At 41.5% G+C, this 24,232-nt stretch overlaps 1 protein-coding gene across 3 annotated transcripts in view; it reads left to right on the top strand.

Moving 5' to 3' along the window:
- Myh15l1 (myosin, heavy chain 15 like 1) overlaps nt 1–5,910 on the top strand; it is a 121,365-nt gene extending 115,455 nt beyond the window's left edge. Inside the window, exons 3-5 of one of the 3 annotated variants that reach the window (XR_005491326.2) lie at nt 3,880–4,006; nt 4,945–5,034; nt 5,623–5,910. Coding sequence is in view for 1 of the 3 variants with exons in the window: in XM_063270852.1 (XP_063126922.1) it covers nt 3,880–3,900 (21 nt within the window). In the remaining 2 variants the exon portion in view is untranslated. Of the gene's footprint in view, nt 1–3,879; nt 4,007–4,944 lie in introns of all 3 variants that reach the window. The other 2 variants (XM_063270852.1, XR_010056133.1) reach the window with 2 other exon arrangements.
- Nucleotides 5,911–24,232: the final 18,322 nt, after the last annotated feature.

The following is a 24,232-nucleotide window of genomic DNA, read 5'->3' as shown; positions in this document are numbered from 1 at the left end:
GGCCGTATACAGTTTCCTCTTGGGCCAGGGATGTGGGCAGGGGTGGGCAGTGTTGGTGGTCTCTTCCGCTCTGCAGCCTCAGGAGTGCCCACCTGACCAGGCCGTGAGGTCTCTCTCCCACGGGGTTTGGGAGCAGAGAGCTGCTGCGGGCCGGGATCCGCGTGTTTGGGACTCCCGGTAAACACAGGAAGTGCCCGGTCCTAGAGGAATTTTGCCTCTGTTTGTCCTTAGTTCACCAGGCAGGTCACTTGCAGCAGAAAAGTTGGTCTTACCTGTGGTCCCGAGGCTCAAGTTTGCTCGTGGGGTGCTGCCTACGAGCTCTCCGAGGCGGCAGCAACCAGGAAGATCTGCGCCGCCCTTTCCGGGAGCTTCCATGCACCAGGCTTCCAGATGGCGTTTGGTGTTTTCCTCTGGAATCAGAGATGTGTGCAGAGTGCAGTCTCTTCTGGTTTCCCAGGTGTGTCTGCCTCTCTGTAGGTTTAGCTCTCCCTCCCACGGGATTTGGGTGCAGAGAACTGTTTATCCGGTCTGTTCCTTCAGGTTCCTTCAGGTCCTCTATTTTTCACTTTTCTATATCATTTGTCTTTTAATGTTCTGTTGTCATTGTTGTGAGTCCTTTGTTTAGTTTCCATTCTAAAGGTCTGAGTGGTTAATCACAGTTTTGAAACACTGGAGTGTTTAGTGTGTTTGTGAACTGTTATGCCTTCTGCTTTGTTATTCGTTATTAACACTAATAATCAAGATAACAAAAATGCCATCTTACCAAACGTTATCTACAGATTTAATGCAATTTCCCCATAAAAATTCCAATATAATTCTTTGCAGACCTTGAAAGAAAAATACTCAATTTCATAGGAAATAAACAAAAAAAACCAGGATACCTAAAATAGTCCTGAACACTAAAAGAACTTCTAGGAATATCATCATCCCTAATTTTAAGCTGTGCTATAGAACAATTAGTAGTATAAACTGCATGGTATTGGCATAGAAACAGACAGATTGATCAATGGAATCAAATCAAAGATACAGAAGTAAATCCACATACCTATGGATACTTAAATTTTGACTAAGAAGCCAAAATTATACAATGGAAAAAAGAAAGCATCTTAAACAAGTAGTGCTACAATAACTGGATGTCTACATGTATAAGAATGCAAATAGATCCGTATCTATCATCCAGCACAAAATTTAAGTCAAAGTGAATCAAAGACCCCAACATAAAACCAGATACACTAGTAGAATGGAAAGTATGAAATAGCCTTGAACTCATTGGCACAGGAGTCAACTTCCTGAACAGAACATCAGTCATACAGGCATTAAGATCGACAATTAATAAATGGGACCTCATGAAACTGAAAAACTTCTTTCTGTAAAGCAAAGTACACCATCAATAGGGCAAACAGCTGACAGAATGGGAAGATCTTCACCATCCCTACATCTGACAGAGAGCTGATAACCAAATTATATAAAGAAGTCAAGAAACTAGACATCCAAAAGCCAAATATCCCAATTAAAAACCCATAGTCAATGGGGTACAGATCTAAACAAAGAATGCTTCACAGAGGAATCTCTAATGGCCAAGAAGCACTTAAAGAAATGTTCAACACCTTTGGCTATAATGGGAATGCAAATCAAACATAAAGGATGGGACTCCGTCTTACGCCAGTCAGAATGGCTAAGACCAAAAACTCAAACGACTGTTCGTGCTGGTGAGGACGTGGACCAACAGACTACTCCTCTGTTGTTACTGGAATAGCAAGCTTGTACTGCCACTTTAGAAAATAATTTGATGATTTCTCTGAGATTAGGAATATACCTACCTCAAGACCCAGCTATACCACTTCTAGGCCTATACCTAAAGAATGCTTCTCCATACCACAAGGACACATGCTCAACTTTGTTCATAAAAACCAGAACTTGGAAACAGTCTAGATGTTCCTCCACTGGAGAATGGATAAAAAAAATAGTACATTTACACAATGGAATGTTACTCAGATATTAAAAACAATGACACCATGAAATTTTCAGTCAAATGTATGGAACTAGAAAAGATCATCCTGACTGAGGTAAATCAGGACCAGAAAGACAAACATAGTATGTGCTCACTTATAAGGGGTATTAGCCATAAAGTACAGAATAACCATGCTATAATTCCCAGCCCCAAAGAAGCTAATTAACAAGGGGGAATCAAGTGGGGATGTGTGAATCTCACTGAGAAGGGAAAATCCAATAGGCATAGAGGAGAGAACGGGGGAGGGTACTATGTGGAGGTAAGGGTAGAGATGGGAATAGGAGGGATCAGGTTGGAATGGATGGAAGGAGAGAATGCTGGGAGACACAGCTGCAAAGGGGACACATCTCCGGGACAAGCTAGAAACTTAGGGCAATGGAAATTCCCAGGAATCTATCAGAGTTACCCTAGTTAAGATTTCTAGCAATGGGGAGGATGGAGCCAGAATGGCCATCTCCTATAATGGAATGAGACTTCTAACTGAGGTATTGGGCCACCAAAACAGCCACAAACCTTCTACCTACACTTTTCCCTGTCTATAAGATATGCTGCGATAAAGATGGAGCATAAATTGATGGAATGATCCAACTCAAGACCTATGCCATGACAGGGAACCCACCCTTGACACTGGTAATGACATTCTGCTATATTTACAGACAGGAGCTTAGCGTAACCATCAACAGAGAGGCTTCAAGTAGCAACTGATGGAGATAGATGCAGAGACCCACAGCCAAGTATTTATCAGAGCTTGGGGAATCCTGCAGAAGATGGAGAGGAAGGAACCAAAAGGAGTCAAACGCCACAAGAAAACCCACAGAATCAACTAAACAGGATCCATGGGGGCTCAAAGAGATTGAACAGCCAATTAGATAGCCTGCATGGGGCTGACCTAGGCTGTCTGCACATACGTTACATTGTGTAGCTTGGTCTTTATGTGGGAGTAGAGGCTATCTCTGACTTTCATGCATGCCTTTGGGACTCTTTCCTCATATTGCCTGCCTCTTCTAGCCTCAATAGAAGATGAACCTAGTCTTACTGCAATTTGATATGACAGAGCTTGTTGATATCCATGGGAGGCCTCCCTGTCTCGAAAGAGAAATGCAGGAGAAGTAGATGGTGGGAGGAGGGGGCGTGAGAGCAGAATGCAAAGTAAATTAATTAATTTAAAACAAGCGTAAGTCCTCAAATTGAAGAGTTCCACTTAGCCATTCTAACAGGTCTTATGGGGATTAATTTTCTTATATTTGTCTGAAAATGTCTTTATATGTCCTTTATTTCTAATGGATAGTTTTGGTGGATGCAGTGTTCCTGCTTGACAGGTTATCTTTTTCCTTTAGTAACTTGAAAATCTCAGGTTACTCTCTGCTGGCCTGTAAGGCTTCTGGGAAGCCTGCTGTCAGGCAAATTGGGGCACCTTTTGTGCATTTTCTCTTGATGTCTTGAGAATCTTACAGCATCGAGAGCTTGATTATAAAGTGTCTTAGAGGAGGCTTGTTTATTAGATCTCACCAGTGATATCTGAACCTGGGTATTTATAGCCTTGTCTTGGTTGGGGAAATGATATTGCTTCTTTAATAAGCTTTCTATCCTTCATGTTTTCACATCCTTCTGGAATCCCAATAACTCAAATGTCTGTTCTTCTAATACTGGCCCAAAATGTATTCAAGCTTTAATTTCCCCCACTTCGTTCCTTTCCTTTGGCTCTTCCAACTGTGTGTTTTCAAGTAGACTGCCTCTGAGCTCAGCGATTCTTTATTTTGTTTGATACATTTTGGCTATTAATGTCTTGTAACACTTTTTAATTTTGCTGAGAGTATTTTTCAGTTCAAAGATTTCTGATTGTCTAATTACTTCCTTTTATCTGCTAGATTTGTCTGTCAGAAGAGTAACTCGTTCTTGACATTCTCTTGAAGCTGGTTGAGATTCCTTACAACAGCAGTTTAAATTCTCCACCCAACAGTTCACCCATAATATCTGCTGCCTTTTCATTTTCTGGTAGGTTATTTTGCTCATTAGCTGAAACTATGCTCGCCTGAAAGTTCAACTTTTTAATAGAAACTTTTATTGTCCTTTGTTCTTCAGTTATAGCTATAAAATAATTTATTAAAAGGTATAATTATAATACATAAACATATATACGTATACTCTATATAAACAGCACTATGACTTCATTCTCTCTCCCATTCTAATTTGTACAGGTATTTTTCACAATTTATGCTTTCTAAAATATGTACATATATGAAAGGAACATAGAGACACCAAATGAGAGAGGAGACAATGCCCTGACAAGACATCTTATGTTACCAAGTGAAGCCGCTAGTGCCAGAATTTGGTTAGATCTTGTAGAGTCGTTAGCCAAAGTGGAAGCCCTAAACATCACAAGCTATGACTAAGGCTACTGATTTTTTCCCACAACCTGACGATAAGATCCTATTGCTGAAGATAACACTTACTGATGTCACTGGACACAGAAAAACAGAGCTGGTGTCTCACTGGAAATTCATTGTGCTAGAGTGTGCTCTGCATGCTACCAGGGGAGAAAAATAATCATCAATATCACCGATATGCAAACTCCATGACCTGCCAGGGAAGTATACTGATACAATAGTGGCATAAATGTTATAGGAGTAACCAATCACTTTTTAAACATTGTACTGTAGGCCACTCCATGAGATCAAACCCATACATGACACTACTAAAATGGCCAAGAACCTGAAGAGATAGGTAGCCATGGGCCTAAGGAAAAACCTAATACTATGATTCTTCTAAAGGAACATAGCGATAAAATGACTTCTAATGATCTATTGCTATGCCCATCGATCAGTGCCTCAAGCTTTTTAGCATAGAGACTCACGGCTGGACAATAAGCAGAGTGAAAGACTTTGGAGCACTCAGTCCTAAATGGTTTTCCTTCATAAATCCTTCTCTTCAAGGCTCAGGAGCAAATGAAGAAAGGGAAGTGGAAAGATTGTAGGAGCCAGAGATGATGCTGACTCCAAGGAAACACGTGTCTTACAAACATGGTACGACTGACACACATATGAATGAACCCACAGAAACTGTGGCAGCATGCATAGGGCCCTTACAGGTTTAAGTCAAATGGGATTGCATCATTGAGAAGAGAAAGCGGCCTAATAGTTCTTGAGGCGTGTTGCTGTGTGGTGTTGTATAGACATTAAAAGGTTAATGATTTATTACAGGCTCCATTATCTGCTTTCGTTTCTGCCTGACTTTACAGAACTGTAAGCAAAAATCTGTGATGCTGTGGTTACTTGCATTACTTCAGCACCTAATGGCGCTGTAAAACCAGGTTCCTGTGGCTCTGCTGTTGATGTGTTGCTGTTATTCAGCACTAGAGGATGAGATGAACCAAGCCGCAACTGACTGAAGCCTACAGTTGCTGTGATGTTTAGCCTGAACAGTGGTGTAGGGGTTTGGATGAAGATCCTTCCCAGCTTCAGCTCAGTATTTGATCACATGGCATGAAGTCGTTGGCACTGTTTTGGAAGGTTTGGGAGGTGCAGCCTTGTTGGAAGAAGTACGTCACTGGGGGTGGGCTTTGGGAAGAGAAACCCACCTACTTTCAGCTCACTCTCTCTGTTTTGTTTAAGATTTGAGCAGCAAACCACTGAACTGAGAATGGGACCCCCGTTGAAGGAATCAGAAAAAGGACTGGAAGAGCTTGAAGGGGCTCGAGACCCCATATGAACAACAATGCCAGGCAACCAGAGCTTCCAGGGACTAAGCCACTACCTAAAGACGATACATGGACTGACCCTGTGCTCCAACTGCATAGGTAGCAATGAATAGCCTAGTAAGATCACCAGTGGAAGGGGAAGCCCTGGGTCCTGCCAAGACTGAACCCCCAGTGAAGGTGATTGTTGGGGGGAGGGAGGTAATGGGGGGAGGATGGGGAGGGGAGCACCCATCTAGAAGGGGAGGGGGAGGGGCTAGGGGGATGTTGGCCCAGAAACCGGGAAGGGGAATAACAATCGAAATGTAAATAAGAAATATTCAAGTTAATAAAGATGGAAAAAAAAAGATTTGAGCTCTAAGCTTTCTGTTTCTGGTTCATGCCTGCTGCTTGCTTGCTGCCATGATTCCCTGCCACAAAAGACTCTTATCCCACTGGAATCAATCATAAGCTCAAATAAATTCTTCCTTGTATAATGTTCCTTTATTGTGATCTTATATCATAGCAACAAAAGTAACCAATAGATGAGGGAAGCAGTTAAAATATCTCTTCATAGGGCTGGTGCTAACCCACATGCCTCATTGACAACAATGCACAGAACCTAGGCTCCCACTGCTGGAGGAACGCATTCTGTTGAAGTAGAGTCATGGCCAAAATGTCCTACCACCAGCCATCAGAGAAGGTTTATAGAAATCTAGTAAATTATTATTCATTATCTCTGCTTGATACAACGACCATTTAAGAGGCTCAATCCATGGACACTGCCCAGGACCTGAGAAGGGAGTATTAGGACTTTCGAAGGATTAGATTTTACCAAATCAATGCTGCTTCTAAATCGAAAACCTGTGATTTCTTCCCTGTCTTGCCTAACCTGCAAACTCAGAAATGGAGTCGTCTGGGTTATTCTACCAGATTTGGGTGAAGCCCATGAACTATCAAGTCAACACTAGTGTTGGTTATAGCTGACTCTCACAGCTGTATAAACACTCTCTAGAGTACACCGAAGCCCATGTCGCAGCTGGGAATTATGCTAAGTTGAAAATACAAAACAATGAGGTTCAGGTCTAGAGGTTCTGTTTATAGCTACTGGCCTGGAGGTTAATGGTGCTCATGTTTAGGGGAACGGGCGTTATAAATAGTCCCATATCTGTTATACCTAACATTAAACTGATTCATACCAGGGTCTCACAATTCCAGGAAATTTAATCTCGAAGTAAAAAACAATCCTAATACATGCAAGGTGAGCATAGACATGGGTTAAGCTTTAGTTGACATTTGTATCTTGGCTTAAATGCCAGAGAGGCCTCAGGGGCTTTGTGTACAAACTCTGAATGCAACTTTGAACCTTAGATTTCTGCCTGATGTTGGTTCTGACCAGCACTAAGCTCTGACAGCATCCTGTGTTACCTTTCTTGCCCCATTCTCATATAGGAGGCTTGTTCCTTCTTTTGTTGCCCAGGCTCAGGTAAGTATAGTACCCACATTAACCACATGGGGTTACTATAGTCAGAGTGGCACCCACTGTACCTGGATAATACAGTTCCAGTGATGCTGAATGTGTGGACAGGGCTGGGCAAGAGCTACTGTGATCTGCTTGGCACTCAGCATCACTGCGACAGGCCCTACACTGTATTTAGAGGCTTTATCAATTTTCTTTTCTAAAGTAGAAGGCTTCTCTTTCCAAGGTGCTCAGACTTGGAAGTGGGATAACTTTTGAATGTATCTTTTCTTATTCTTATATTAAAACTTCTATTATATGGCCACTTCCATGGCTTCCTTACTTTTTAGGAAGGAGTTTGACGCATGAAGTACAAGTGTGTGTGTGGAGAGATCATCACTGGGGTGGGGGACCTTACTCAGATGCTGCCTTCCCCACTCACTTTCTGAGCTCATTTTAAACGTCTCAGTCTTAATTTCCAATAATAGAAAATCCATACAATATCTTTGGGTCTTCTTCACTAATAGTTAACTCTCTACAGTACCAAAAAGCAGTGAATTACTGCTTTAACTCAGACACTTCCTTATAATGCTTTAGAGCTCATTCGTGGTAAGAGGGGTGAGAAGCAAACATTCTGAGCCTGTAACATTGTGTTAATTGATTGTGTGCTTTCGCTCATTATTAGCTCAGATTTTAATACAATTTCTCATAAGCACAATATGTCCTTTCTATAAGTAACAAAATAAGCAAGGAGAGAAATGTATAATAAAATTTCTCCCCCTCATGGTTCTATTTTCTCTCATTTAATAATCACCTGGAAAATACAAATCAGATGTATTTGTGTGTGTGTATGTGTGTGTGTATAACACGTATTTTATATTACTCATAGCTCTTGTAAAGGGTGAGATACAGATAGATAGGTAGATAAATATAGATGTGCCATTTGGGTTCTAGTGGGCTAGTTATTACTCAGATTGGCTTACTTCACATGTTTTGTTTTTCCATGAAGAAATCTGGAGATTTCATAGAATGGCCTGAGATGCCCAACAGTAATATATGCTTGAAGTCCCTTCAAGTAACCCTTGCTAGAGTGATGTACCAACTGTTAAAGTTTCAATGAAGACTCCAGAAATAAATATATGTCAGCAGTGGACAATTTCTGCTCAGGGAAACTGCAAACACCATGTTAAACCAAACAGGACTACTGTGTGGGCTACAACCAGCAAAATTGTAGACATGGGACTTTACATGCTTTCGGGCTCCCATGCCCTACTGCTGTTCTCTGGAAGCTAGACAAACAATTCAGAATGAGGACAGGTTTGTGTTGTGTCTGTTATACTTCTATATTGGAAATACATAGCCCATCTTTTGTTCTTAGCATGCTTCATTATAGGATTTTCCTTGAGTCTCAGGGAAGACTTTTCTTTATATGTTAGAATGATGTTGAAACAATGGAGCCTTTGTGAACCCCTGAGAACAAGCTGAATACCTTTTGCACTGTAAAATGACCATGCATCCTTGATGGTGTGAAACACAATGCTATATTTTGGATCTAGAATGTCCCTCAAAGGCCTACTTCTTAAAGAGCTGATCACCAGCTTGGGTTTCCATTACTGGGTTGTATTAGAAATTTCAAGAAATAAGACCTAGTGCGACATCTTTACTTCACTGGAAGCATGCCCTCAAAGAGGATTTGGGGCCTCAGCCACTTCCTCTTCATCTCTTTCAGCTCTTGGGCACGAGGCAATCAGTTTTGTTCACTCTGTGCTCCCGTCATGGTGTGTTCCTTCACCCAAAGCAGTTGAGTCAATCAATCATGAACTAAAGCATCTAAAACAGAGTCAAAGTAAACCTTTAGCCATTGTGAGTTGTTTGTTTCAGATATTAAAATACCAGAAGGCTATCTGACACATCTCTTCTTTTATGAATTAGACCCCCGAATTGTAATTATTTCAAAAATGTACTGCCAAGAATTGGCAGAACATCATATAAGTGAAGAATGGTATAGAAGAAAGCATGTGTTCTTTAAGGAAGTTCATTTTAATAGACCTTTATCAACTTTACACACACACACACACACACACACACACACACACACACAGTTTCAGTCACATTTAAATAAGTAGGCTTTTCTCCTTAGAAAACTGAGTTATAGAATTCTTACATTACTAAGCTGCAGGACTTAAACTAGTTACTACACACTAGTGCCTAGAGCACAGACAGTTCTGAGTAAACAGTAGCTGGTGTTACCTTTTTTTGAAACATGCCTGTTGAACACCAGCCCTTCGTGGAGGGCTCCATTCAGAGAGTTCTGGACAGGCTTTTGCTAAATATTGAAAAGGAAAAAAAAAAACAAACCGAAGATGTGGATGGAAATCATTTGGTTGTTCCCAGTGCCAGTAAGTCATGAGGCGTCACTGAGCAATACCATATTTTATGTCTTTTATGGACTCTTCATGTAGGCAAGTTCCTAAGCAGAATAAGAGGTGGGGGGACAATGCTCTGGTAAAACATCTCCCAGGAAAATAGGTAACTTCAGTCAGTAAATGAGAGGAGGCAGCTGGAAAAGGAGATCAGAGTGGCACAACTAGCATTTCTAATAAGTAATCTGGGTTTTTGTTTTGCTTTCACAATTCTTCATCTGTCAAGCTCATTCTCTTCTGTAAACGAGGGAAGATAACTTTGCTCCATGTGGCAAAGCCTGTTACCCCTCTTTGTACTGTGAGGAACCTTGACATGGAGGCTCTTCTTCAGTGACTCATATTTCTTGTACAGCTTCTAAGATTTAGCATAGACCAAATGTCTGCATCTCGTGTGCACTGTTACCTGTACAGAAGGTCAGCAAGGCTCATGGGACTTTCTCACCGAGAGATTCAATTAAATAGAAGGCCAAAAGGAAATTAATAAGACTGAGGTAGCTCAATATTATTTTTAAGTGGTCAATACATTATAGAAATTAGTCATTTCTCCTCTGAGCAGCAATATTATTGTGTGACACCAGTGAAATGACTTTTCAGGGGAAAGCATATTACCTAAGAATACAGATGAATTCCTTGATCCCTGGTACTTAAAGTTAATTCTTAGTTCATATTCAGTTACCCTGCTGTTAAAACTTCAAAGTCCCCCTCTTACTAGAAGCCACGTTATTCTAATGCTGGAGGGACTTGAAAAATATTGTTTAAAATATTATACTATATTCTTCATTTTCACTTATTTTCTTTTCTACACTGTGTATGAATTTCTCAGTTTCTACTAGTTCATACCTCATCCTTCATGCTAAATATTTCTCTCATGGTATGTTGGTCATTTGACGTGGGTAGAATTATAACCTTATAGATGATGAAATCAAAATACAGAGAAGGCTAACAAGTTATTCAAGGCCTTGCACCTTGTGTCAGTTATACTGTTTAGGGATGCGCAGATACTGACATGGCTTGGTTTCTATTTTAGAAGACCTCTCTGGTTTCTAATTGGCATACAAACTCCTCTTCATCTGATTTCAGGTTCCTCCTGCCACCTCATCTCACCATCTCTCCCCACCCCCACCCTTACTCCTCTTTGGTTGCCATGGCTTCCTGTCTTCATCTCAGGACTCTGTCAGCTGGGCATCAGGATTTTATAACTTGTTTCTATTACTTGAAGATCCTTCTCCAAAGTCCTTAGGGAATACTTGGAGTAAGTAGAGGAAGCCAAACACCGTACATTATACCATTCTGGTTTGTTTTCAATGATTAGAACTTTTAAGTGTCAAATGGTTTGTACTTATTTCGTGTTTGTCTTTATTTTTTTTTTTTTGACTCTTTAGGGCAGGGAACTTGCCTCCTCTATCCTTACAATGTGATCGCCTGGATGAGTTCTTTGATAGACACATATTGTGGAAGAGGAAAAGCCACAATTTGAACCCAAGTTTCCTCAGATTCACCTTGGATTTATTGTTCCTCATTTGCTGTCCAAGAAAGTCTGACTGAGATTGCCATTAATGAGACATTGTGCCCCCAGACTTACAACTGCCTACAGTGATGCCCTTTTCAATCAGTAAAAAGGGCACAACATGCAAAGACTAGCTGGATTGTGGTTCTTCCTCTTATATAAGGTTATGACCCTCGGATGATGTTATTTGGCTAGCTAAACCACGATTTAAATGATAAAAAAAATGCTCATTTAATCTTAGCTCCGTTATCCAGTCAAAACAAGGGCTATCTACAACTCTAATACAGGTTTTTCTAATCTTCATGCATATTTACTCAAGTTAAATACAACTAAACATCCAACTTTTAAAGATGTAAACATCACACTGATCCAGCCCTATCAAGACGCTAGCAGTTACCACTGGACAGCATATGCAAGTGTAGAACACCTTCATCATTGCCTGAAATTCTATTGGGCAGCCCAGTTTTAAAGCGAGAAGAACTGAACATTTCAGAGATGTACATGTGAAATCAAATACTCTCTCTTCCCTATTAACAGGTTGAAAAGCCCAGCTTAAACCTTGGTGATTCTTTCTACTTCAACGTGGTAGGAGGAACAGGCAATGCTAAATGAAACTGTGACTGCCGAGTGATAGCAAATTCCCTGCTCATCACTATTCCCACGACCCAGGCCTGTCTATTACTGCAGTCCGCATAGACAGGCTGACATTTCCCCCAAATAGACCTTTCTTTCCTGCTTTAATGGCAAATTAGAAACTCTCTATTCCTTATCGTCTTGTCCTCAATATTCTCTCTGCTCTTATCTTACTGGGGTCAGGCTAACGTAATCTTGAAAAGATGCCACCTCCAAGTGTTTTGTGGGGAAAGCAATTGATGTGCAAGCACGAGGAGGGCATGAGTTTGGATTCCCAGTGCCCATGTGAAAAAGCCAGGAATGGTGTGATACAGGTCTATATGTAATTCCTTCAGTGGATGAGGGAGAGACAGATGAAACCTGGGAACTTGTGGCCAGCTAGTCTAGTCAAAACAGCAGACTTCAAGTTCACTGAGAGACCTTAACTTAAGCAATAGAGGAAGACACCAGTGTCGAGATTTGGCATCCAGACATGCATGCAGAAGTGAACATACTATCACACATGTGCGCGCACACACATATACTATATACGAAATAAATAAACTGATAGAAAAACACATAGCCATTGTTAATAATAATGGGTGCCTTTGAAAACTGTATCCTTCTAAATTCCCAAGTTTTCAGCAAAGACAGGCAAATCTGAACTTGAGCTTCTACAAGAACAATATAAGGAAGAAGAGTTCAAGGTTGCACCGCACTGGGAGGTGCAGAATGAAGTATGGCTATAACGCTCAGGTGTATGGCAAGGCTGTCCTCAGCCTGGAGCTGATCACCCGCAGGAGGAAGAGAGGAATGACTGTGTCTCTTCCTGGGGAATGTTTAACAAATCCTTGCTGAGTGTATGAATGAGCCCAAGCTTAAATGTTCACCCTGAGAAAGAAACAGGTACTCTAGAGGATGGACAAATGATGACACAAGGTAAAACACGTGAGCCTATAAAAAGGGATGAATAGAACAGAATCTCTGTTTAGTAAGGGGGTGGGGCATATACAAAAACCTTCATTGAAAAATGTGACTTTCAGCTTTTATTTGGAGTGAGCCTGTTTATGTATGTATGTATGTATATATATATATATATATATATATATATATATATATATATATATATATATGTTCACTGTCAAAGTCACTGGGTATCTGGTGTAGGGCTTATACCAAGTGTTTGTGAAGATAAACAGGGATAGCTGACGATGCTAGCATCTGCTATTTTGGCTTACTGGGCAAAGGTAGCTTTAAAAAAAACTGTCAGGGGTTGGGGATTCAGCTCAGTGGTAGAGCGCTTGCCTAGGAAGCGCAAGGCCCTGGGTTCGGTCCCCAGCTCCGAAAAAAAGAACTAAAAAAAAAAAAACTGTCTCCAGGCCATCCCTAAGATTTTATAGGCAAGGCAACATAAAAGTTTAAAATCGTTTTTTTTTTTTTTTTAGAAAGTACACAAACGTGAAGCTTGGCAGAATGAAGCCTCAGGACATGGCACAGTACTGAGACACTTTGCTTGAATGCATGGTCGAGAGAAGACATCGGAACTGGCCCTAGCTTATCATCATTAAAGGCTTCTTCAAAAACAAGTGTCTCTGCTTTGGTGCACCTTGCAAAGGCACAAGACAGATCAACACATTTTCTGTGGCTTCATACAGAAATAATATTATGTCGGTTGCGCACCTGAACTGGGAGTGGGGTTGCTGTGCCCTTGCGGAACAGCTGTTGGACTGTATCCCAGAAGAGAACCAACTGATCCACCTCTAGCCACAGTAGCTCATGAAGGGCTCAGGAATGACAGTTTCTAAAAATACATTCAGTAGGTGTTTATAAAACCCTAGACCCTAGAAAAGTGGAACATTGACCTGAAATGTCTCCTTGTATCCAAATCTGTCATTCACTTCTAAGTAAGATTTCTTTTTCCTCCCAATGATTGAAGACTTCAAGTGAGCGAATCCATGTCTCGCTTTTTTGATATTTTTCTTAAGGTTCTATAGAGAAGAATGTTTTGTGACCTTGTATGTTGTGATTTGTTCTACAGTATTGTGAAAAACTGAGGAAAAATAATGAACAAGCATAGTAATCTTATACTTTTGGTTGTGAGCCTAGCCTTTAACGGCCGAGCCATCTCTCCAGCCCAAACAAGGTAGTCTGAAGACCCCTTTTGCTTTAAGGTCACTTGAACATCATATAAATAAACCATTATGTGCAACTTGCTCCTCATTACCTCAGGGAGCTAGACAGTGCCAAACAAAAATCTAGAGTCCTGTTTTGAACTGGAAAGTTGAAAACCTACCTGCTTTGATTTCCAGGTTGGGATGTTCATAGCAAGTAGTTTTAGCAGCACCAAGCTCACTTGAGGACCAGTTACTGCCTCTGAGTTCAACATTCTCCAAGGCAAGAATTTAGCTTCTAAACTTTCTCACAACCTTTTCCATATGCAAGCTTATGGGGAGCAAATTATAAAGCAAAGTAATAAATAATTGGTAATAAGGGTGCACCCACATTGTCAGGACAACAGATGTGGCTTTTATTCAAAAGCTTCATGTTCTACCCAGTGGACCCTGAAGTCCTAGGCATGCCAGCATAAAAACAAAGCTTTCTGATATTGATCAGTTTGGTAAAGGAGGCACAAGTCATGTGATTACGTTACAAGACTCCCATTTTAGGTTGGGCAATGTATCAGAATCTCTTCTTAGGAAGAAGAAGGCAAAGAAGTGAAGTAACATGGTTAAAAAGCCAGTAGAGTGTGCGATTAGAGCCCAGAATCTCCCTGGATGTACTCAATATAGACTGGGTTCTTCAGGACTCACCAACAAAGGGCTTGTTCCATTTTTTTCTATTGAGTTGCATGACAGTTAATCTTGGTTGTCAACTTAACTAGAAAAAAAGAATTTCCTCAAAATAGGTAAAGCACACACACTTGTAGGTATATCTTCAAAAATGTTGGGCACATGCAGTAGCAATCAGGAGGGGAATCTGTCTCAAATATCCTTAACAGTGTCCAGTGGGCTGAGTTCTGGGTAGACCATGAAGTTGGAATGAGGGGAAACTCGCACATGCATGACTTTATTTGTGTATGCCTTTGGTTTTCTATTTCTATATCCCTGCACACCAGAGTGCAACCTTTGAAGGGAAAATTATACTGGTAACTCTTCAGGGCTTTCCAGGCCTTCTGCACCAAACTGGAACTGCATCTTTGGTCCTTCTTGTTCTGAGGCTTCCAACCTTTTGGTATGAACTGATTGCTTTGGTTCTTTGTCTTACAGATGGCTATGATGGACCTATCCAGCCTCCGATCCCATAAGCCAATCTAATAAATCCCCTCTTGCAATTACGCATACATTCCATTGGCTTTGTCCCTCCAGAGAAGCCTAGCTGATACTGATTAGTTTTGTGGTGCATGATGATTCCTGGGGACCATTCTCCATTTAACAACATTCAAGCGGAGAAAGCTATTGTAGAGTCTGTTCATTCATCTAAGAAGTATGATGGCAGAAGAAGAATAGGAGAGCCAGCAGCCTGAAGGAGATGTAAGCAAGAAAACACATTTCATCAGCTAGAACTCCTAAGAGCGTTGTATTGCTGGAGTACCAGGGAAGGATGTTTGATAAAGCACTGCACAAGAGAAGAAGCTGCAGGGAACACAGAAGGACCTAAGGACTATTATGAGCAGTGGGATCTCCTAAGTAGGCACTGGATGGGTGGATTTGGGATGGATTTTAATCTGGGGAGTGGAGCTGATGGGAGGAAGACAGAGAGAATTGGGCCATTTTTAACAGCTACATTATAAGAGGGAAAAAGAATGAGCAGAAAAATGCAAAGGAGTTCTCTGGAAGGTGCATAGCCACAGAGCTCCTTCAAGACTGAACATGCCTAAGGATGTTTTAGTAACTTGCTGTCACTAAGATTATTATAACAATATTATTTCTTCTGGCTCTATCAAAACAACTTTTTATCTTACCCCAACCAGAATAGCAAAGATCAACAAAACAACAGACGACAAATTCTGGAAAGGATATGGGGAAAGGGAAACCCTCCTTGGCTCTTGGTTGAATTACAAACTCATTTGCTGTAAAAATCCGTGTGTAGAGTGCTCAGGAAGCTATATTCAGTCTACCATATGATCCAGTTATACCACTCCCTGGAAATGACTTAAGGACATTATGTCCCTCTCCACAGATAAGCTCAGCCACAGTCATTGCTTCTCTAGTCACAATAGCTAGAAAATGGAAATAGTCTAGTTGTCTTTCAATGGATAATAAAAATGTGGTACATAGGTACTACACAGCACGAGTGTATATATACATGTGTGTGTATTCCCAAATATATATATGCAACCTACTTGGTTCATATGTTTCTCATATGTATATAATTTCAAGGTTTACTACAGGGTGTTAGATAATCAATTGGAGTACTCTTCCTGTAGGAAGATTATTTCTACCTCTCTCATCATTCCTTAACTCTTTACATTTCTCTACCCAGGGTTGAGGCCAGATCAGATTTCTCTCTCCCACATTAGCATGTCTATTGGTGTCCTTATTCAGGTCTTATTTAAGCAGCCATGTTGCTGAGACCTCATGGGTGAAGTTTCTCTGACACTTTCAGAAGACAACCTCACAGCAAACTTCCTGCTTCTCCAGCTCTTACAGTCTTTCTGCTCCCTCTATTCAATGATCTCTGAGCCTTAAGTGCAGGAGTTGTGTAATAGATGCATCAGCTGAAGCTGGGCACTACACAGTCACTTGTTCTCCGAATTTTCATTGGTTGTGTTTTTTCTAATAGTCTTCATCTGTGCAATAAGATGTTTCTTTGGTGAGGGAAGAAAATACATCTATCTGTGAGTACAAGGGAAAATTCTAGGAATGCATTTAGATATTATCCTGGTCCAGTAAAGTATATTCTTCTTCAAAATGCATGACTTCACTAGCCCTAGGTAATTAGATAGGCTTCCAGCACCAAATGTGATTTCCTTCCTGTGGACCTTAAGTCCAATTAGAGAGCTGTTGGTTACCACCAAGTTAGGCATGCCATTACTGCACCCTTAGGATAATTGCCATGCTGGTCATTGTTGTAGCATCATGGTTTGGTAGAACTGCTGATTTATTCTCCCCTTTTGAAGCTTTACGATGCCTTCTTGTATCATGAAACCTAGTTTTCACAGAGAAGGCTTTCAAGTCAGATCCACCTCAGATTGCGTAGGTCCTCGGTCAAAAGTTCATGGTCCCTCAGCAACAAAGATTGTGGTGGTTTGACTATACTTGGCCCATGGAAAGTGGCACTATTAGGAGGTGTAGCATTGTTTGAGTAGGTGTGGCCTTCTTGAAAGAAATGTGTCATGGTGGGGTGGGATTTGCTCAAGCTCTACCCAGTGTAGAAGGGACCCTTCTCCTGACTGCCTGTAGAAGAGAGCCTCCTCGTATCTTCTTTTGGTTCAAGATGTAGGCTCCTCCAGCACCAAGTCTGTCTGCATGATGTCATTCTTCCCATCACGATGATACTAGTCTTGACCTCTGAACCTGTAAGCCAGCTCCAACTAAATGTTTGCCTTTATAAAACTTGCCATGGTCATGGTGTCTATTCACAGCAATAAAACCAAAACTAAGACAAGGACTTATCTTCAACCTTTGTGAGGCAACCAAGGCAAGAGCACTAACCTATATACCTTTGGGAGTGTCTTGGAAAATACAACAATAGAAGCATGACTGCTTCTCATGACTGGTGTTGGAGGCTTGTGTTACATGGCCTATGGCTTTTAGGAGGAGAATTGTCAGCCCTGAGGGGAATTTTTCAATTTAACTATATACAAATAAATGGACTTATCTCTATGTAATTTTAAGTAAGGAAATAATATAATTCCTTATGCATTTTAAGGCATCCTTATTGTTGCTTTGTCTTTCTACCTCTTCTGTATTTTTCTCCCTTTCTCCTCCCTCATTAAAATTCCATACATTTTTCCCATTTCTCCCTTCAAATAGCTTGTGCCTGATATTCCTCCCTCTATTCCACACCCCAGGATCATTTTTCTTCAACTGTTCCAAATTGTATACTCGCATCTCAAGTGTTGGAACTAGAATCTGAAGATGAGAAACCATGATTGCATATATGTTTGTCATTCTGGGTTCGGGTTACCTCATTCAAGACGATCTTTTCTAGTTCCATTCATATACCTGCAAATGTATGTATGTGTGAGTGTGAGTGTGAGTGTGTGTGTGTGTGTGTGTGTGTGTGTGTGTGTGTGTGTGTGAGTTACTGTTCTATTTCTATGGAGAGACATTATGACCAAGGTAACTTGTAGAAGAAAACATTTAACTGGGGGCTGCTTGCAGCTTCAGAACGGTAGTCCATTATCATCATGGCGGCAGTGTGGTAGTGGGTATGTAGTCATGGTGCTAGAACAGCGGCTCTAAGATACATCCTGATCTAGGCAGCAGGCAGTGAGAGAATGGAAAAGAGAGAGGGTTGAAGTGGAAATTTCTGATTTTGTTGAAGACTCAGTTGTATCGTGTGATGTTTCTCTGGAAATCACCTTGTGAGAAGATTTATGCTGAAGCAGACATATGAGAGGATTTTTTTTCTGAAAGCGAACACGTGGTATTTTTCTGGAAGGCGCCTGGTAAAAGGGCATGTGATGTTTTGCTGGAGCTGATGCTTGAGAGAACACGTGATATTTGTAAAAAGTGTAAGTATGACGCAAAAGACAGTGGTTGATGCTACAATACACACACACGTGTGTGTGTGTGTGTAAAACAAAAATTAAAGAAATGGAGAACCATTAATTTGTGAGAAAGAAAGGTGATTCTATGTGGGAGGGGTTAGTAGGAGGAAAGGGAGGCAAATGGTATAATTATATTTTCTTTTCAAAATGTTTTTAAACATTTTTAATGTTTAATTTTAAATGTTTTTAAAAGTTCTTAAAGTTGTATCAGTTGTTAACATATTTCAATAGACACATTGGTAGCAATCTAAAGGATCCTGAGTTTAAGGGTAAGTAACATCCCGGTGGACACGGGAGCCAGAGGCTACAGGAAGGCGCTTTGTGGACCAGGCACTGACTGCTTTGGCCTCCTGTGGGCCTGAGTCACCGAACACTTTGGCTCTTTTCCTCGGGAGAAGCTGGCAGTTCCATCGCAGGAGGCTGTGGAAGCCAGGAATGCCTCCCTGGAGAGGGCCAGGCACAGGCTCCAGCTGGAGCTGGGGGATGCCCTTTCTGACCTGGGAAAGGCTCGCTCTGTGGCAGCGGCCCTGGGGCAAAAACAGCAGCACTCTGACAAGGCTCTGGCTGCCTGGAAGCAGAAGCAGGAAGAGGCCCAGGAGCTGCTGCAGGCCTCTCAGGAGGAGGCCTGGGCCCTAAGCTCTGAGGTCCTCATGCTCAGTCAAGCCTGTGAGGAGAGCACCGACTCCCAGGAGATGCAGAAGAGGCACAACCAGGACCTTCAGGGTACTGTCAGCTGGGCTTGCAGCCAAAGCAAGACAAGGGTTTGGGGAAAGTCTGGCTTGAGGTCTACGCTATGTTCCCAGGGTAGAGAGCCTTGACGTTTTTCATGTACCTATCCATGTGTTTGTTTGTTTGTTTGTTTACATTCATGCTTTAATGCTTTATTCTGAGAACAAAAGCAAACAAACAAAACAAAAAAACTTGTTTCTACAGATGTTATTTGTATTAAATTAGACTCGTTCTAAAATCAAGACTGCGTTTGTACGGTGGCTTCTAGTTCTACTCCCTGAGGAAGCCACTTGAGTTCTTGACACTGATTTTTACCAAGGTTGTTTGTGTGTGTGTGTGTGTGTGTGTGTGTGTGTGTGTGTGTGTGTGTGTGTGTGTTTGTGTGTTCATGATGCGCTTTTTAGCCATCATATGTTTATCTACAGAAACTATTTCTAAATCTGTTTCATGGCTCAGCAGGAAAAGATGCTTGGCATTCAAATATGGTGGGACAGTCTGAGTGCGATCGCCAGAACCAACATAAAGGTAGAAGGAAGGAACCAACTGGGCAGATTTATCCTCAGACATACACACGCATGCCACGGTGTTAGATCCAGCACACATTATACATACATATATACATACATACATACATACATACACACACACATACATACATACATAAATACATACATGCAGGCACCCACACACATACACACACACACACCAATAATAAATAAAGTTTAAAAAAACTGTTTTCTATAAGGCATTCTATGAGGCAAGCACTGTTCTGTACGCTAGTACTCATGTCTTTTTTGTTTTGCTTTGTTTTTTTTTTTTTTTTAATCTGAAGAAGAACCTTGATGTCAGTTTCTGTATCTCTAAATGGAGATTATATTGGGTCACATTAGATTTGGGTCACATTTGATTAGAGAATGTCTCTAGATTCATAGCTGACAGTAGCAGACCTGTGCTCCAGTGTGTATACACATCACTGCTGTGTTATAATGCTTTCCCATGTAGCATGTGGTTCTTTGCATATTTTTTAATTTTAATTTTGAGATTGTAATGATTACATTTCTCTCTTCCCTTTTCTTCTTCAAACCCTCCCATATACCCCGCTAATTTTCCTTCAAATTCATGGCCCTTTTTTCAATGACTACTGTTGCATGCATATGCATATAAGAAACATTTTATGGGCTGAGCAGGTACAATATTCTAGAATATTGTACTGACTAGTTTTGTGTGCCAACTTGACACAAGCTGAAGTTATCACAGAAAAGGAGCCTCAGTTGTGGAAATGCTTTTATGAGACCCAGCTGTAAGGCATTTTCTCAACTAGTGATCAACATGGGAGGACCCAGCCCATTGTGGGTGGTGCCGTCCCTGGGCTGGTAGTCTTAGGTTCTACAAGAAAGCAAGCTGAGTAAGCCAGGGCAAGCAAGCCAGTAAGCAGCATCCCTCCATGGCCTCTGCATCAGCTCCTGCTTCCTGACCCTCTTGAGTTCCAGTCCTGACTTCCTTTGATGATGAACAGCAATGTGGAAGTGTAAGCTGAATAAACCCTTTCCTCCCCAACTTGCTTCTTGGTCATGATGTTTGTGCAGGAATAGAAACACTGACTAAGACACACACACACACACACACACACACACACACACACACACACACACACATATAAAACATGCATGCATCCAGGGCTGATCACTTGACACTGGACAACCAATTGATGTGCTCTTCCCTAGGGAAGACCGTTTTTCCTGCTCTCAACTTTCCTCAGTTCTTCGTGTAGGGATGAGGCCTCATGGGCTTCCCCCAGCCACTTTGGCACATCTATCGGTGCCATCCTTGTTCAACTCATGTTTAGACAGTCATGTCTGTGAGACTTTATGCACGTAGCTACTGATGATACTAGGAGACACAATATCATGGCAAGCTCCCAGATCCTCTGGTTCTTACAATTTTTCTGCTACTTCTTTTGCGATGTTCCCTGAGCATAGACGTGGGAATGCTTTATAGATACATCCACTGGGTCTCAGCTTCTCAACTCTGCATTTTGATTGGTTGTGGTTTCCTGTACTGTTCACTCTCTATTGAAGTTTCCTTGATGATGAATGAAGACTACACTTATCTGTGGTTGTAAGGAGAAATGTTTATGATTGTTGTGATAAATTATGCTGCTTTAATAAAGTGGTGGTTGTAAATTCTTCTCCAATAACTATGACTTTAGTAGCACTGGTAGTTATCTAGGTATGTAGTACCAGACATGGTATCCTCCTTGTTGAGGAGGTCATAGTCCAATTAGAAAAGTGTTGGTTACCACTAAAGTATGAATATCACTAGTGCACCCTTTGACTTTACTGCAGCCTGCTGGTCATTGATGTGGTTCATCATTATCATTGTTGGGTAGGACTGTTCATTGCCTCCCTTTGGAAGCATAGTGCCTCTAATGAAAACTAGCCTTAAGGAGAGGGGGCATTCAGATCAGTTCCAGCTCAAGGGTCTCTAGGCTCTGTTTCTGGAGTGCATGTTGTCTTCAGTAATAAGAACTTACATCTGTGGGACAAACACATGGTGTATGTTTGAGGTGTCTCTTGGACAGAAACTCAAAATAGGGCTTCTCGTGTGTGGTATTGGGGTTTCGTTAGGTGGTCTTTGGTTTGAGAGATCACTATCAGCCCAGATGAGAAGAGTTCATTAAAACTCTCAATAGCTATAGTTATAAAAAGAATTATGTTTACTGTATGTGGTGGTTTGAATATGCTTGGACCAGGGAGTAGCACTGTTAGGTGTGGCAGTGTTAGAGTAGCTGTGGCATTGTTGAAAGAACTATGTCACTGTGGGCATGGGCAATGAGACCCTCCTCCTCCTAACCACATGGGAGCCAATCTTTTCCTAGCAGCCTTCAAATGAAGGTGTAGAACTCTCAACTACTCCTGTGCCATGTCTGCCTGGACCTTGATGGCAATGGATTGAACCTCTGAACTTGTAAGCCAGTCTCAATTAAATGTTGTCCTTATAAGAGTTGCCTTTGTCATGGTGTCTGTTCACAGCAGTAAAACCCTATCTAAGACACTACAGGTTTTTTATGTTTTGTCTCTTTTTTTGGTCGATAGCTAATAGTATGATTCCTGTGGCCTTTATAGGCATCCTTATTGTTATTTTACCTGACTTCCTCTTTTCTATATTCTGTCCTTCCCCCCCCTCCTCCATAAAGAGTCCCCTTCCCTATTTCCTCTATCAGTTACTAGTATCCCACTCTCCCCCTCTCTACTTTGCTCTCCAATACGCCTATACTGGCAAACATTCTCCTTTCCTATTTTCTGCAGTTACTACTGGCTATGGACATACATCTGGAGACTTGGAGCTGAGAGTGTCTATTGAGAAATAGCATGCGACACTGTCTTTCTGTGTCTGGGTTACTTCACTCAATGTGATCTGTTCTTGTCCCATCCATTTACATTCACGAAGACCTGCCACATACTTTGAAAAGCTGTCTATGGCTGTGAAAGTAACTACAGCAGTAAAGTGCTTGCTATGCAAGCACAGGGGCACTACTGTAACCCCCAAAATGAACAGCAAAAATCTAAGCGTGATAGAGGGTGTGTTATTCCAGAGCGGGGAGGCAGATATCAGTGGGACCATGTGACTTACTTACAAGCCAGCCGAAGCTACTTGGAAAGCTGCAAGCCATTGAATTATCTTGTCTGGAAAGAAAAGGTCATGAAGAATGCCACCCAAGGTTGACCTTTGGCCTCTACACACAGGTATAAACACATACATAAGGACACTCAGCATGAGCCCAGGACCCCCTCATAAACACACATACTCCCCAAATTAAAAAGGCTCTGTAGCTTTTATATTGAAGGTGGTGGATACTTCTTTAACTGTACCTTATTCATTTTTCAGATCTGCTTATCCACAATGGCAAGTACTTCTGCCTTAGCGCATCACACACATACATTTGCACATTTGTAAAAATAGTGCAGACGAGTAAATCCCTAGAAATGAAATTTCTGGGTTAAAGGAATGAATTTAAAATTTTTGAATATCCTGCCAAACAGAAATCCAAAAACGCTGGATGCTTATTGCAGAGCCAGTTTGATGTGCATGTGCTCTGGAAGCGAATCTGTTACTATCACAGTCTTCTCCGTTGACCTGTGTTGTATACGACTCGTTCTGACTGGGCTGTGAGATGTGCTGGAACTGTGCCCCAAAACCTAGCAACACAACCACCTAGGGAAAGGAAGCCATGCCCACCACAGAATTTCTGATTCACTGGGTAGAGCCCTACATTTGCATTTCTTACAGACTTGCAGGTGAAGTTAATGCCCACACTTAAGGTAAGACTGAAGTTTGGGGGCTTGTTTTAAGCTCCGCTGGTGATTGTAAGGCAGAGTCTGAGTTGAGCCAAACTTCCCCTGCATTTCCTCCAAGCAGTGAAAATGACTTGACTCTCATTCTTTCAGCTCCAGATTTCCTGGTACTATTTGGCCCTGCACCATGCCTTTTAGAGAATAGAGCCTCTCTTCATGAAGAATCTCAACCAACCACAATAGTACAGTATCCGGTGGCTAAGTCTTTTCACTTCTGGCTGCCTCACTCTGTCAAAGGCTCGTGTTGACAAGAGGCTCATCAGAACAGCTCTGGGCCTGACCAAAAGTTATTGTCCTTCAGAACCTTATCTGTCTGGCTGGCCTGTCTGGGATCATGCTTTGGCTACTGGTGGATGATACCTTGCTTATGCTTAAATTTTCTATCCCAGTATTGATTGGTGGCTGGCACAATGACAGAGAAGCACACCATTGAAATGTAGAGATTCCTAATCTGGGGTCTGTATGTGAGAGTGGCTCTGTGTAGATTCTGGCATAGCCCCTGATAAGCAGAACTATGTGAAGTTACATGTATGCATACTTATGTGCATGGCACAAGACTCTGAATTAGGTTCTGAGAACCCCCACCCTCATCAACTATTAAGACAGTTCCTGGCAGCTGGCAAAAGAATATGTCATAGAAGGGGTGACTTCTAACTTATAGTAAAGGGTAGCCTTGCTGTACAGTTACCAAGGATGAAATGGGTCCCAGTAGTCCTTTGTAGAGAATGTTGTGCTGATATCATGGATC

The sequence above is a fragment of the Rattus norvegicus genome, chromosome 11 (genome assembly GCF_036323735.1).
Source record: "Rattus norvegicus strain BN/NHsdMcwi chromosome 11, GRCr8, whole genome shotgun sequence".
Classification (NCBI taxonomy): Eukaryota; Metazoa; Chordata; class Mammalia; order Rodentia; family Muridae; genus Rattus; species Rattus norvegicus.
The sequence above is the reverse complement of the archived record's forward strand: the minus strand, read 5'-3'. Positions and strand labels throughout refer to the sequence as shown.